This window comes from Meles meles, chromosome 3 (genome assembly GCF_922984935.1).
Source record: "Meles meles chromosome 3, mMelMel3.1 paternal haplotype, whole genome shotgun sequence".
Taxonomy (NCBI): Eukaryota; Metazoa; Chordata; class Mammalia; order Carnivora; family Mustelidae; genus Meles; species Meles meles.
In genome coordinates this window covers 138,693,346-138,708,452 of record NC_060068.1, presented here as the reverse complement: position 1 = coordinate 138,708,452, position 15,107 = coordinate 138,693,346, and the positions used below count along the sequence as shown (strand labels likewise).

The 15,107-nt window shown below is 44.9% G+C and overlaps 1 protein-coding gene across 2 annotated transcripts in view; it reads left to right on the top strand.

Annotated features, from left to right (window-relative positions):
* Positions 1 to 15,107, top strand: part of GRIA1 (glutamate ionotropic receptor AMPA type subunit 1) — a 305,105-nt gene that overhangs the window by 201,461 nt on the left and 88,537 nt on the right. For both annotated transcript variants that reach the window (XM_046000553.1, XM_046000554.1), the window contains exons 9-11: positions 3,724 to 3,834; positions 4,549 to 4,755; positions 11,138 to 11,508. In XM_046000553.1, the coding sequence (XP_045856509.1) occupies positions 3,724 to 3,834; positions 4,549 to 4,755; positions 11,138 to 11,508 (689 nt within the window). The remainder of the gene's footprint in view (positions 1 to 3,723; positions 3,835 to 4,548; positions 4,756 to 11,137; positions 11,509 to 15,107) is intronic.

Here is a 15,107-nt window from a genome sequence, read left to right as displayed (position 1 = left end):
GATACTTTTGATATATCTGTTCTACAGAGCAGGAACTGGGGCCCACTGAGGTCAGGTAACTGGCCGTAAGGTTAGTAATTAGGAAAGTCTGCCTTTTAAACTATGTCTTTCTATGCTAGAGATTAATGTCTTGACTATCAAGCCCCCACTTTAAAAAGACAATACCTAATAATACACTGTAGATTTTAGATAAATTAGTTGCCTGTCAAAGAAGGCAACTTGCTCTATACTGATGGTTTGAGTAGGAGCAGCTAAACCTGTGCTCATTGGGAGGGAAGGAGGGAGGAAGGAAGGAAAGGAAAGGAAAGGGAAGGAAAAGGAAAGGGGAAGGGAAGGGAAGGGAAAGGGAGGAGGGAAGGAAAAAAAAGGGAAGGAAGGAGAGGAGGGAAGGAAAAGGAGGAGAAAGGAAAAAGGGAACGAAAATGCCTTAGCATCATCTGTGGGTAAAAAAGTGACACTTACCACCTTCCCCCAAGTTTGTGTAGATCATATTAAATAATCTAACCTTTGAGGTCAATGCCCTGGCTTCTGTGCCCTGCCGCTCATCTGCTATATAATCTGTATAGGTCAGATCATTTGATTTCCTCAGGCTTCCTCATCCCATCTGTAAACAAGAAAATACCAACCTGTCTGTGCTCTTTGCATGTCACGAAGAGCGAAAGAGTTAAATGTTGTGAAAGTACTTTGGAAATTGTTTAAAAACGTGCATAGCGGTACACTACAACACGGGTTTTAAACATTTTCAGCCAGAGGTCTCCTTGTTAAAGGGAATCCCAATATGTGACAAAGCTAAAAAACCAGAGCTGTTTTAAAGGAAGGATAAGGAACTCGCCCAATTCGCCCCAATTCCCCCAATTCGCCCCAATTCGCCCAATTCGCCAACTCGCCCCAGAACTCGCCCCCAATTCCAAACCCTCACCCACCTTTCATAAAAGTGGGGAAAGGTCCCCACAGATGCTCCAGGGTTCCAGGGAGCACTGGCCTAGGAAAGTGAGGGAAACAAGACTCTATTCTGGTTTTGCATGAGTCCCCTCGTCGCTCTCTATAAAAGGAAGGAATTAGAAGAAATGATTCTTCACGCCTCTTCCAGCTCTGACGTTTTGGAGATCTAAGTTTCTGGTTCTTGTGTCATTAGAGAGAAATTCTTCCTTTCATGTTGACTAAAGGTGCCTCACACAAGCAACGTGCATGTTCCTGCACTGAGGGCAGATCTTGACCTGGTGTCCCGAGAGACAGGCCTCTCAGCGGTCTCAGCGCTGACAGGGTCCATTGTGGAAGTGCGCGTTTCCTTAACAAACATTTCCTAAGCTGCTTCTCTGTGAAAAAATATGCTGTGATAAGAAAGGCATCCTAGGGGCGCCTGGGTGGCTCAGTGGGTTAAAGCCTCTGCCTTCAGCTCAGGTCATGGTCCCAGGGTCCTGGGATCGAGCCCCGCATCGGGCTCTCTGCTTGGCAGGGAGCCTGCTTCCTCCTCTCTCTCTGCCTGCCTCTCTGCCTAGTTGTGATTTCTCTCTGTCAAAGAAATAAAAAATAAAAAAAAAAAATAAAAAGAAAGGCATCCTAGAAGGAAGAGACCTCCAGATTTGTCCACCAGGAGCCCACGGCACCTTGGAGAGATGGGGACGGACATACAAACAGCCAGACCACAGGACCAGTGGGGACCTCTGGCTCTGTTCACCAGAAGCCCACAGCACTGTGGAGAGATGGGGACCAACCTACAAAGAGCCAGACCACATGGGCTTCCCCAGTGGAGAATTACTTGAGGCATTCAGAGTGGGTAGACAGCTTACTGGAGTACCAAGGGCATGGCCCTGCAGTCAGCCTTCCTGGCTGAGATCCTGGCTCATGACTCTCCACATCTCCGTTTCTTCATATTTAAAATGGGAATGAGGGGCGCCTGGGTGGCTCAGTGGGTTAAGCCTCTGCCTTCGGCTCAGGTCATGATCTCAGGGTCCTGGTATCGAGCCCCACATCGGGCTCTCTGTTCAGCAGGGAGCCTGCTTCCCCCCCCTCTCTCTCTGCCTGCTGCTCTGCTTACTTGTGATCTCTCTGTGTCAAATAAATACATAAAATCTTTTTTAAAAAATGGGAATGATAATTAAGTACTCACTTCATAGGTTTTTGTGAGGATGGAAGAAGTTAAAACATAAAAGAAAACCACTTAGGAGAGCACCTACAACCCAGGAGGCACTCACTAACTGTTAACTGAAATGATTCCCAGCCCAGAGTTGAGCCCCTCATAGCAGGAACAGCACAGCCACTTTCCAGCTGTATCACCTTGGGCAGTCACAAACTTCCCTAAGCCAAATGAAATGGCACAAAAACTTTAACACACTCAGTATCTGACGTAGCAAGAACGTAATCGGCATCGGCAATTATCATCCTTGTTGTTAAGGGCAGTGAGATCGCTGAGAGAACTGCTTCTTTCCAACCGCGGGAACGGAGAAAAGACATTAAGGTGACAGTGCTATCCGAGATGACCATTGGCGTGTGCCTCAGCTCTGGGAGCCAGAGCTGAGTTCGGGTCAGTGGGCAGCCTGCTCATCCTTCTACCTGTGCACTTCCGGTTCTCTTTCCCTTTTGACCTTATGTCTACAGGCAGGAGAAGGACCAGAGAACAAAACACAACCGTCCCATGATAAGTAGAGACAGAGACCGAAGTGTGTGTTTGTGTGTGTATGTGTATTAGCCACACCTTTCTGCTCTTCCCAAAACTTCCATGACTCTTTGTTGCCTTCAGGATAAAGTCTGTTCTCTTCAGGCTGGCCCATGTGCCCACTGCCCTATTGCGCTAACCCTGTCTTCTAATCAGGAGCCAGTGAACTTACGAATCTAGTCAGAGTCCTGCTTTCACATCTTGACCCATGTTCAAGTTCTCTCCAATCTAAAAGGCTTGGACCCAACCTCTTCACGATCTCGTGTGTTGCATGTGTCATCTCTTTCCAAATAGGCTGGGGGACTTCTTAGGAGCAAGGACTAGCTCTAGACTTGAGTATCTCTCTCAACCAGCCAAACAATACTCCCAGTGTTTTAGCTCAGAGCTTTGCACACAAGAAGGATCCAATAAATATTTGCTGAAAGACCTTGCAAAATGAGCCAGTATAAATAACCTACTGATGTAAAAAAAAAAAAAAAAAGTTTTCAGCCAGTATTTTTAGGCACTCATACATCCTCAGTATTAAAATAGTTTGCAATTGGAAATAAAAGAAACAAATGTTAAAGGATAAAATAACCATCACCTAGGAAGTTAAATCTAGATGGAAAAATACAGTAAATCTAAAAATAAAGCAACAGGAATATAATTTTTAAGTTGTATGATTCCAACTACCATTCAGAATGAGCTCAGGAAGAGAAGGGTTAATAGGCAGGAGGAAAAGGGGTTTGACTTATAAACATCTGCAGGAAATTGAACTTCCACAGCCCTGGCTTGCATTGTATCAGTTCAGCTGCTTTAACAGTTAAGTCCTCCCTGCTTAAGGGGGGACAGTTTCCAGGCTCAGCTCATCATGGTGAAGATGTTCATAGGGATGGGGCTGGGAGGACCTGGAGAGCATTTTATCTCTCTTCGTTTTTATCTACTAATACTTTAGAGCCTGGTGTGCCCAGTGTTGTATGGTGTGATGCCGAGGCCCTTGCTTTTTGGTCTGGTATTGGCTGGTCCACAGGAGGCCAGTCCTGTGGAGCCTGGCTCATCTTCTGTCACCACCTTCCTCTCCTTAACAGATTGGTTACTGGAATGAAGATGATAAGTTTGTCCCTGCAGCCACCGATGCTCAAGCTGGGGGGGACAATTCAAGTGTCCAGAATAGGACGTACATCGTCACTACAATCCTAGTGAGTACTCGGTCCTTCATTGAGGTTATCCGGGATGCAAACCAGACCAACACAAAGGTCTTCCCCAGGAGCAAAAGTCAGTCACTCTTCTTGCCCAAACTGTGCCATAGTTAGAAAGAGGGAGTAGGAAAGGGAAGAAGTCAGAGAGGCCGTTTTCAGTCTGGATCTGCTGTGATTTCATTTTGTATCCTACGTATTGAGCCATAGTTTCCCCGTATATAAAACATAATGGTGAGACTAAAATTATGGTGGTTCTCAGACTTTACATTCCCTCAGCAAAAGCCGTTTCAAAGAGACTTTCCTAAAGCCCAGAACTTTAGGTGCTTTATAGCCACTTTTTAAAGTGGCTATAAATGGCAATGCTGAGAATCTCAGTGATTGACCATGAGAAAGCTGGAGACTGTTCAGGGTCTACTTGCCCAGCATAGTGCCCCTAGAGGTACCTCCAAAAACTACAGAGCTCCTGGAATATAATTTCAAAAGGGGAGCCCTACATCTCAAGGGTAAAATATTCTTATTTTAAGAGTTTCCTTCCTTAACCCAAGAAGTCTTATAATAGAGGGAGCAGAAATGCAGGACATGGATTTAGGGACTTAGAAAGGCTTCTCCAAAGTTAGCCAAGGTTAGTGAAATCCTCCTCTGCCAGGCCAAAGTCCTCCCTACCTCTGAGTTGACCCACAACCCACATTCTCTCTCCCTCCATTTCTCCACCAGGAAGATCCTTATGTGATGCTCAAGAAGAACGCCAACCAATTTGAGGGCAATGACCGCTACGAGGGCTACTGTGTGGAGCTGGCAGCAGAGATTGCCAAGCATGTGGGCTACTCCTACCGTCTTGAGATTGTCAGTGATGGAAAATATGGAGCCCGTGACCCTGACACCAAGGCTTGGAATGGCATGGTGGGAGAGCTGGTCTATGGAGTAAGTTCTCCACAGGGTTTGGAATTGGAGGGCAGAGAGAGGGTCTGAAAGAAAATCATTTGGTGGTTGGCTGGCCCTGCCCACAGATACCTGTTGGACCCCTTCCTTAGTATTGTTGCTGCCCAAAAAATGAGGGGTTCAAGATCCATCATCTTTAGACATTGTCTCTCAAGGTTCCTGGTCCCAGCTTCCTCAGCCAAACTCGGCTCACTCTTGTGACTTCCGCTGATCTTCATCTAACACAGGCGATAGCTGAGCTTCAGAACCAGTTTTCCCAAGGCAGACTGCTGAGTCGCCACTTCCCTGCTCAAAGTCATTTATGGCCCTGCCATAGAAATATCTCCTCTGGCATTAGATGCATCCTGGATCCAACCCAACTTTCTAGTCACTCACCCCAATACTCCCTCTCTTGTACCTTCTACTGTTGCCGAACTACCCAAAGTCTTTCTGTTGCATAGAGTGCTTCCTTCTATTCCACACCCCAAAGGCCTGTCCCTCCTCCAACATCTGTATCAAATATTGCTCTTTCCAAGGTGTCATTTCTTTCTCCCCATAAGAGGTATAAACGCTGCTTTCTAAATCCTCTTGCCTTCCCCTGTAGGATTTAGTTTCTTCTTCTATTATGGCTTACCCTGCCTTGTAAAATAGTTACCTGTGTAATAGGAGTAGATCTTTCTGTCTTTGTATCACTCACTACACTTGAAATAACACCATGCACAATTGCTATAAAATCTTCAATAAGTTGAAGCAGTTTTGAGAAGCCACTGAATGCCTGAGTTGCTTAAGTATTTAAGGAATCACCGAGAAGTAAAAGATCTGATCCCTGTCCCCAAGGATCTTAACATTTTATGGGGTAGAAAATACAATGAGAGAGAAGAGTAAAAGATAGCACAGTTCAAGGATCACGCAAGAGGCTGACATGAGCTTGTCTAGCCCTCAAGAGGGATATGGAAACTGAAAAGTGGCCACATTCAAATACAGAGAAGGGCATCCCTGGAATTTCTAGTGATAGGAATAAGAAAGAGTGGGAAAATGCTGGCCACTTATGCAGAGGACTCGGACTGAGTAGTCAGGGCTATGGGTGAGTAAGAAATGACATGGGGAAGAGTGGATTGATTCAGTGGGCACTGGGAAATGATGAAGATACTTAAGCAAAGAAACAACAAAAGGCAACGTAAGAAGACGTCAGCCACCACTTGCAGGAAAGGGGCTACTACAGCTTCATGTGATGAAGTTGAAGGCTGCAGGCTGGGTTTCTAAGCAGAAGCATATGCTGAGTCCAGGTTGATGTTGAGTTCTGGTCAGGATGAACCAACCATTTGGTTAAATCTCATTGTCCCATATCAGGGCAATAGAAGTCTTGATGGCCTTGAGAGCCATACAAAGGGAATTCGAAGGAGAGATGCGGTAAGGAAAATCTTCCACAGGAAAGTGGCTTTTTGAGATGACCTGGTAAGATGGTTTATGTGCTGAGGAAGGGTGGGGGATGTTTCTACCCTTTCTCCTCCCTCCTCCTCTTTCTCTCACCCTGGGAAGCTCCCCTGCTGACAGAGACCTAGATGGCTACTGCTGCATCTGGAGGCTGGTTTCCATGGGAACCTCCACTGGCATTCATCTTTGCCCTCATCCCATGGAACATAGTCCCCTTAGCAAAAGGCCTGTGATCCAGGCAGAACAATGGTACAGTCCTTCTGATGTCAAGCGCCCTAACAGCCAACAGTCAATGATGGGTCACTGACTCATCCGTAAGAAATCAGAGTTACCTCTGACGCCCATCCTTCCCCATCAATCTCCTCCCCTCTATCAGGCCTGTCCTGCTCAATATAATCTATATTCTGGGGACTCCTTGATGGGCCCAGTTCAGTACTTGTCTTTCATTTTTGGTCTGGGTTTCTTTTTCTGTCCCCCTGAGAAAGAATAGAGGAGTTTAAGGAAGCATCTGTTAGCCACAAACAACTAGAAGGTTGGACAAAACTCATTAGGAGGCCTCCAAATTTGTTCTTTCTGTGCCTTTTAAATAGCTAAACCAATCAAGGTCTCTCATCTCCCTTTTTCTCCCTCTTTTTCTTAACAAAAATTGTAGTAGTAGCCTATCCACAGGTAGTGGGTGCCAGGCAGCATGCTAAATACTTTACCCACATTATTTCACATACTCTAACAACCCAGTAAGATATAAGTAATTATTTTCCACATTTTACAGATAAGGACACAGAGGCCCAGTGAGGGGTGGGTCATTTGGCCTAGGACAGCTAGTAAAAGCTGAGTTGTGACATGTAGCCTGGATCCCAGCTGCACTCTGGGTCCTACTGACTCTCTACAAATCATACCATCCAAGCACTGGACAGTAAGGCCACTGTCAACTGGGACTGAGAACAGCAACCGCGCCTGCATTCTCAGATGCCACACCCTACAAATGCAGTTTCTGCTGCTTGCATGGGTTTGGCTTTGGGTTCAATTCATGGTGACCACCCCCACCCCCTGCCTGTCCTCTGTCTTGGTGAAGCCGAAAGAGAGTAAGTTTTTCAGGTTAAAGCCTCTGCCTTCGGCTCAGGTCATGGTCCCAGGGTCCTGGGATCGAGCCCCACATTGGGCTCTCTGCTCAGCGGGGAGCCTGCTTCCTCCTCTCTCTCTCTCTCTGCCTGCCTCTCTGCCTACTTGTGATCTCTATCTCTCAAATAAATAAATAAAATCTTAAAAAAAAAAAAAAAGAGAGTAATTTTTTCAGACAGACACCTGGATTTGAGTTCAAACTGTGCCTACTGGCTACACGACTCCCACAAGTTACTCAACCCCTGAAAAACAGGGAAAGTGAATCCCTTATCCCAGGGCTAGGGTGGGGAGTTTACCTACACGGTGCCTGGCCCAGAGTTATTTCCCTTAAGGTTTTCTTCTCATTTTGCTTTTACGTTACAGAATCAAAACTGTTTGCTCTTTCCCTAGGATTGTTTCTAGACTCCACGTATTTTGTTTGAGACTCTCCTGGGTCAGTGGTTCTCAAAGTGTGATGTCTGGAACCAGGAACATTAGCATCACTGCTAATTATTAGAAACTTATCAGAACTTACTAGAAATGGAAGCTCTCTGGTATCACTCTCAGATCCAGAAACTTTGTCACCTGTGTTTTTAAAAGCCCCCCAGGTGATTCTGACGTATGCTCCACTTGGAAAGCCACTGTCTCAAGAAGTCAGTTTAAGTAAATAACTTTGAGTATCTGTAAAATGCTTTTACTTCACAGTATTCTCACGTATTTGAATTCTTTTGATTCTCACAAAACCATCCTACTAAACAGGTAAAGCAAAAAGTCTTGTGCCTCTTTTTTTTTTTTTTTTTTTTTTTTTTAATGAGGAATTTGATATCCCAAAAGACAGCGGTATCCCTTCAGGCCACATGGTCAGTAAATCACAGACCAGAGCAGTCAGGTGGGCTTTCCCAGGTGAACTCCGCCTTTCCCCAATCCTGCAGAGCTCCAGGAACAACCTCAGGTGTTTGAAACAACTCTCCAGACCTCTCAGTCAATGTCAAGTGAGCTAAAACACTGCAACTTTGCACAAACCACCTTCGCTCTCTAGACCTGAGTTTTTTCTCTGCTGAGTAAGGTCACTGACTATAGCATCTCCCACTGTGTGTGTACCCTACACACATGGGTCTCTTTTGATGCTCGGGGATCCATGACCAGATAATCTTAGAAGTACCACATCTACTTACATCTCTGGGAAATTCTCAGTGCACAGTGATCTTTCAAAGGTTCTGAGAAGACTTGCCCCAAAGTAACCTTTTTAAATTCATGTTTTCCAATGTTTGTTTTCATGTTGTACTTATTAACATCCTTCCAGAAATCATGTTCCATGAAACAAATCCTGGAATCGCTGAATGAACTAAGCACTAAGAGGATGTGCTTCTAGGATTTTTCCAGTCTTCAGTTCCTTTCGTTAACTCACATCAGGAGGCATCAAACAAATCCATTCAATTCTTGTTACCACTTTAAAGCTGGTCTTCGTTCACCTCCCTTTTGGGTAGCTTGTGGTAGTACCTCTAAGTTATTTCCATGACTTTTCTCCTCTCTTCCTTTCCTATCTTTCTTTCTATGTTAGGTTACAAAGGAAAGAGTAGGTATCTTTTCCCTTGCACTGGCTTGTGTTTGAAAAAATATGTATATTATACATATATATATCATATGTGTATATATATATGTATATATACATACATATATATGGGTATTTATGCAATGGTTATTAGGAAAAAAAAAACAGAATTACTGTCAAATTCACACCTGATTCCACGTTGCTTTATGAAAAGTTTCTTTCTCTAGGTGAGAATTTAAGTCATTTGGAAGCCAGGCTTTTTGATTCCACTTAGAGCACCTTCTCAAACACCCCAGCCAATGAGAGTAACCAGAGGAAACCTTGTCTATGCAACACCAGCCAGCATCTGCTTGGGGCCCTCATCTACAAAGCATCTATCACCAGCTTCCCATCTGGACTGTAGTGCAGCACCTGAGAGAAAGCCATCCTCCTGCAACAGACTTGCACAGACATTTCCATGGAATCTTCTTGGGCTTCCAGGATCCTTGATCTCGGGCCAACAGAGCAGTGGATTTCTACTGTGTGGAAGCCAGGGCTTCTGCCATTAGGGAGAGGGAGGGAAGACCAAAGAGCAAGGCTGGTGATTCCACATGCTGGATGTCCAAGGATGAGCATTTTTTGCAACCTTTTCATCTTTATCGACATGCCGGATTTGAATTTTAAAAAGTGAATCAACTGTATGTTTCTTAGGAGTCTTCTTGAAAAACACTTGTGACGCACCCTTTCCTCCTCTCTGCAAGGCCTTCCCTCACATGATTCCCTCCTTCTGGAATGTGTACTGTTGCCAGAGCAACAAGATCCTACCCCTCTTTCAAAGCCAGATTTATGTGTCACTTCTTTTACTTTGCAGCCCCTAATCTCCTCAGCCAAAATGAGTATCTCTCTGATCTCTCTCCTGTATCATTTTGTATCTCTTGGAAAGCGCATATCCAGCCTACCTTGCAGACTGAGACATTGGACATGGGCAGCTGGTGGGGGAGGGTCATTATGTATACCCACCTCTCCTACTAATCTGTAATACCCTGAGTGTAGGGACCATAGTTCACCTGCAGCTTCCATCTTAGGGCCTGCACACAGTAAGTGCCCAGTAAATGTAGAGTTAAGAAGAGTTGGTTAAGAGTTAAGTTTGCCTTCACTACCTTATTAGCCAGGGAGATCTTGGCTGCAGCGAAAAACCCAATTCAAACTGACTTAGGCAAACAAAAGGGTTGGTTCATGTTCCTGAGGACAAGTACAGTGTATTAACCCATTTTCCTAGGAGTCCAGGGTAAGCCCTGAATTTAGTGTGGCCCAAATTATGTTAGGGACCAGTTTTTGCATCTCTCACTCTGATTCTCAGGGCTAATGATCATTAAACCACTTGGGTCCTATGCCATTTTTTTTTTTTCCTATGCCATTTTTGAAAAGATTTTATTTATTTATTTGAGAGAGAGTGAGAGAGAGCATGTGTGCATGAGCAGGGGGAATGGGAGAAGGAGAAGCAGACTCCCCGCTGAGCAGGGAGCCCAATGCGGGGCTTGATCCCAGGACCCTGAGATCATGATCTGAGCCAAAGGCAGCCACTTAACTGAGCCATCCCGCACCCCAGTCCTATGCCATTTTTGAATGAATCATTCTGAGCAGGGAAATGAAGTACTAAGAGCCAGACCCAGTCACGTGCTTCACCATGTAACCAGATGATCAGCCCCATTTGAACTAGAAGGACTAAGAGTGGGGCAAGAGTGATTTTCCAGGGGTGCCTGGGTGGCTCAGTCGGTCAATCCTCTGCCTTTGGCTCAGGTCATGATCTCAGGGTCCTGGGATCGAGCCCTGCATCAGCCTCTCTGCTCAGTGGGGAGCCTCAGTGGGGAGCTTCCCCCCACCCCGCCTGCCTCTCTGCCTACTTGTGATCTCTGTCTGTCAAATAAATAAATAAAATCTTTAAAAAAAAAAGTGATTTTCCAGCCGAGGAAGGAGGAATGGCTGCTTGGCAGGCAGAAGCAACAGATATCACCCCTACCCTTCCAGTAATGTGAGGAAGATGCCTTCACAGTCGGAGCTGTCAGACAATAGGATCATCTCTCCTGTAAGATAGTGAGCTGATCACTCATTTGTCAGAAATACCTTATAGAAAGGAGGACGGATTAAACTTCTAAGGTTCTTTTCAACTTTCACATCCTTTAAGATGCAAAAGAATATTCAGTGGAGAGAGAAACAAGAGAATACAGAGCTGCTGTGCTCAACTGCATTTTTTCTTCTTCTTCTTCTTTTTTGTTTTGTTTTGTTTTGTTTTGTTTTGTTTTGTTTTGTTTTGTTTTGCAGAGAGCCGATGTGGCCGTAGCTCCTTTAACTATCACCTTGGTCCGGGAAGAGGTGATAGACTTCTCCAAGCCATTTATGAGTTTGGGGATCTCCATCATGATAAAAAAGCCGCAGAAGTCCAAACCGGGGGTCTTCTCCTTCCTTGACCCTTTGGCTTATGAGATTTGGATGTGCATTGTCTTTGCCTACATTGGAGTGAGTGTCGTCCTCTTCCTGGTCAGCCGCTTCAGCCCCTATGAATGGCACAGTGAAGAGTTTGAGGAAGGGCGGGACCAGACAACCAGTGACCAGTCCAATGAGTTTGGCATATTCAACAGTCTGTGGTTCTCCCTGGGAGCATTCATGCAACAAGGATGTGACATTTCTCCCAGGTCAGTCAGTTTTTTTCAATCTCTTTGCTCAATGCTTTATTTTTTCTTGGGGGGGGGGGGGGGAAGCAAATACTGGAAAGTTAAGGGATAGGAATTATTTCCAGACTTTACTGTATTTAGCTTTTCAATTACGCTTTATAGTCAACTGTCCAGTGTATGCTGTTGATTATCTGGATGCCTCCTGTGTCTGAGCTAGCTCTGTCTGTTACCTGATTGATGTGCTCTGTCAAGATTAATAGGCATAATCACAAGTCTGATGTTCTGTGGCTGAAAGGTTCAGAGAAGGGATGAGGGACAGTATGGTACAACTAACATTTAGTGAGCACCCACCGGACAGGAAGCAAGGTTTTGTGTCCCACACTTGCATTATCTCACTGAATCCTCACAGAAGCATAAGGTGGGACCCGCATTATATCTTCTTTCATAAATGAGGACCACATGAATGTTGAATCTTGCCAAGGTTGCACCGCTGAGTAGTTAGGTGAGTTGAGATTCAGACCACCATCCTGTACTACTGGCTAAGTGATGGAAGGAGTGCTGAACCAAGAGTGGGTCCCAGCACTGGCAATGGTGTGCTCTGTATAGCCCTGAGCAGGACACCTGACCCTGGTAGACCTCGGTATCTTCATTTTTAAGAGAAAGGGTTCTCTTCTTCTTAGTTCTGAGACAGACCTTGGAAATAATCTAGGTCCAGTGGTGATGTAAATTTGCTCCTTGTGGTTCAAAATGGAGGTTCCTAAGGGGTACCTCAGATATTGCATTGAGAGAACCTGAGTGCCCAAATCAATGAGGTTGCAACCCCCGCCCCCAGAACCAAAGTAGTTCCATTTTTGTCTGTTTTATATATTAGATTGTGAATACTGCTTCTTTTTTTTTTTTAAGATTTTATTTATTTATTTGACAGAGAGAGAGATCACAAGTAGGCAGAGAGGCAGGCAGAGAGAGGAGGAAGCAGGCTCCCCGCGGAGCAGAGAGCCCGATGCGGGGCTCGATCCCAGGACCCTGAGATCATGACCCGAGCCGAAGGCAGCGGCTTAATCCACTGCTTCTTATGGGGGAAAAAAAAATTCTGAAGCTAAGAAAGAAAAAAAAATAAATAAGGCAGGATAGAAAGTAGGGGGCATGAAAAAAACTTGAAATCTTCCAATCTGGACCAATCCCCACATTTATTGACCTCCTGTCTTTGGGTGTCATGTTCTTTCAACTACATTCTGGAATGTTCATGCCACAAAGCTCCTCCAATTTACCTGATACACAAGCACTGACTATATTTCCTTTTCCTTTTATGGTTGTTCTCTGTCTATGAACTCCTTTTCCACTAGGTAGTCCTTTATAGACTACCAAGTTTCTAAAGCACATAGGGAGGCATGACTTCCAACTTGGCTGTCATGAATAGATTTGCACACACTGTCCCCCTCTGGGGGAAAAATGCATAACAGTTGAGCCCTCCAGGACCTATGCTGGAGGCATCTTTACCACCTGTCTGTTTTGCATTTGAGTGTCAGTGAGAACCAATATTCCTAAGTAGCAGTGGAATAAAATTCTTCCTAAGGAGCCTCCCTCAGGACTCATTTTGGCTGCTGTATAATTTAGGTAGTCTCATTGTTCACCATTATAATCTTGTTTTTCTTTAAATAAGAAGACAGTTGGGGGGTGGGGTGCGTGGGAGAGGAGGTGTGAGACTGGATGCTTGGCCAATACTGGCAAACACATGGTGAAGAGTAGACAGAACCAAGCAGGGGAAGGACTTGTTAAAAATAAATCAGGCCAGTAGATAAACAGTGGGAAGAAATGACTCTTAGCTCGTCAGTATAATGTAGGGCCATCACAATATGCACGTGTCTAAAAAGACCCAGAAGTTGTTTTCCTCCATTATTTCCTTCCTCGGTGGGCATCTCACCTCCTAATGTCTCACCTGAGTGGTTTGACCTCAGCATATGTTTTCATACTCCCCTCCCTTCCACCCATCGTCTCCAGTCCACAAGAGCTGAATCCCCTGCCAGGCCTGTTTGCATTTGGTCTGCACAGAATTTGGTCACGGTTGTGCACAGCCTCACGGCAGGTGCCCTCCTCAGCTGATCTGTGCATACCCCACTGCACCGCGGCCCCCACCTAACCACCTTCATTCCTCTGTTACCCAGCTGGCCCCTGGAAGGGTATCTGAGTTTGCGACCCCTGACTGCAGGAGAATTTTCATACTTTCTCTCCAGGCCTTCTGAGGGTTCCACTAGAGTATCTTAGGACCCAACACTGAGGTGAAGAGGAGACTGCACAGGGTCCAACCCAGCCTCCTTTCTCCTAATCTTTGATAGAACACCTCCTGTTTTTTCACTGGTAAAATGGAACAGTTCCCACCTCAAGTATTGCTGTGAGGTTTAAAATAGAATGATACATACAGAACCCATAATATAATAATATCCAGGAAGCACCATAAAACAAGTGCCATTTTAAATTATTTTATTGATTTTATATGTTGGGCTTCTACTCAACTTCACTAGAAGAAAAGGCACTCCCACTGGTTTGGAGGCCACTGGACTTCTCCCTTGCTGGGAAGTCCAGGGACAAAGCAGAAACAACCAGTGGTTCACTCCAGAGACCAGCAACACCTGGATGCCTGAGTCCTCCTCCCAGGAACTGGGTAGAAGGATTTGTCATTTTGGATTGAAGAGACTGGCAGACAAAAGAGTAAACCTTCCAGAATAGGAAGTTTTATCTACTTGCGATGGACTTTTCCTTAGCAGGCCTACCCTACCCAATCCCAGAGCTTAGGGGCCTACAGAAACTCCCTAAGAGTTGGAGAAGCATCATAATGTATCCTGGAAATATACACTACAGAGAAAAAGTGTCTACTTTATCTCATTAGGGCCAGACAACAAAGACAAGGATGCTTAGACAGTGAGCAGAGCCAGAGACTGCAAACATCAACAGAAGCTTTTGTTTTACTTGTTTTGCACCAAGTTTCATGAGCTTCTGACAGGCAGAGCCCTGTGTCGGACAATCTGGGAGCTATGGTAGGAAGAGCTTTAAGGGGTTGTATATAAAAAACATCCTTCCAAATGAGCGGCAATTAGTTGTTCTTGCTGTTTACTTAAAGAATATATCATAAATCCTCACTAATTTAGATTTTTGGAAAATAAGTTCCATCAGAATTACGTGTATCTACACTCATACATGAGTAATTGTATCTCTTCATCTCCTCAAAGTTCATGTTCCTGTCTGTTAATCAAAGCCAATAAAATGTAGCTTAATGTGCTTCCTTTCAATTAACACAATAATCTGATCACAGGAATATGAACAGATAAAGAGTTGTCTTTCTTAGATTGTAAGAAGCATGGAAGCAGACAGTGGCTCATGGTTCAGTGGAGTCAGGAGCTGCTGTTTTGGGATTGTCTTGGCATTTGTTCATTTTCACATGATGGCTACCCCCAGATATCATGTGCCTGTTCAAGCAGCAAGAGGGGAAGAAGGATTGCCATTTCTAGCTCTTTGGATCAGAAGAACAAAAGCTTACCGGAATACTCCCCACAACAGCAGCTAATGCCTGCTTCTGTCTCATTAGTCAGAACAGTGGCCCATGATCACTTTCTAGTGGCAAAGAA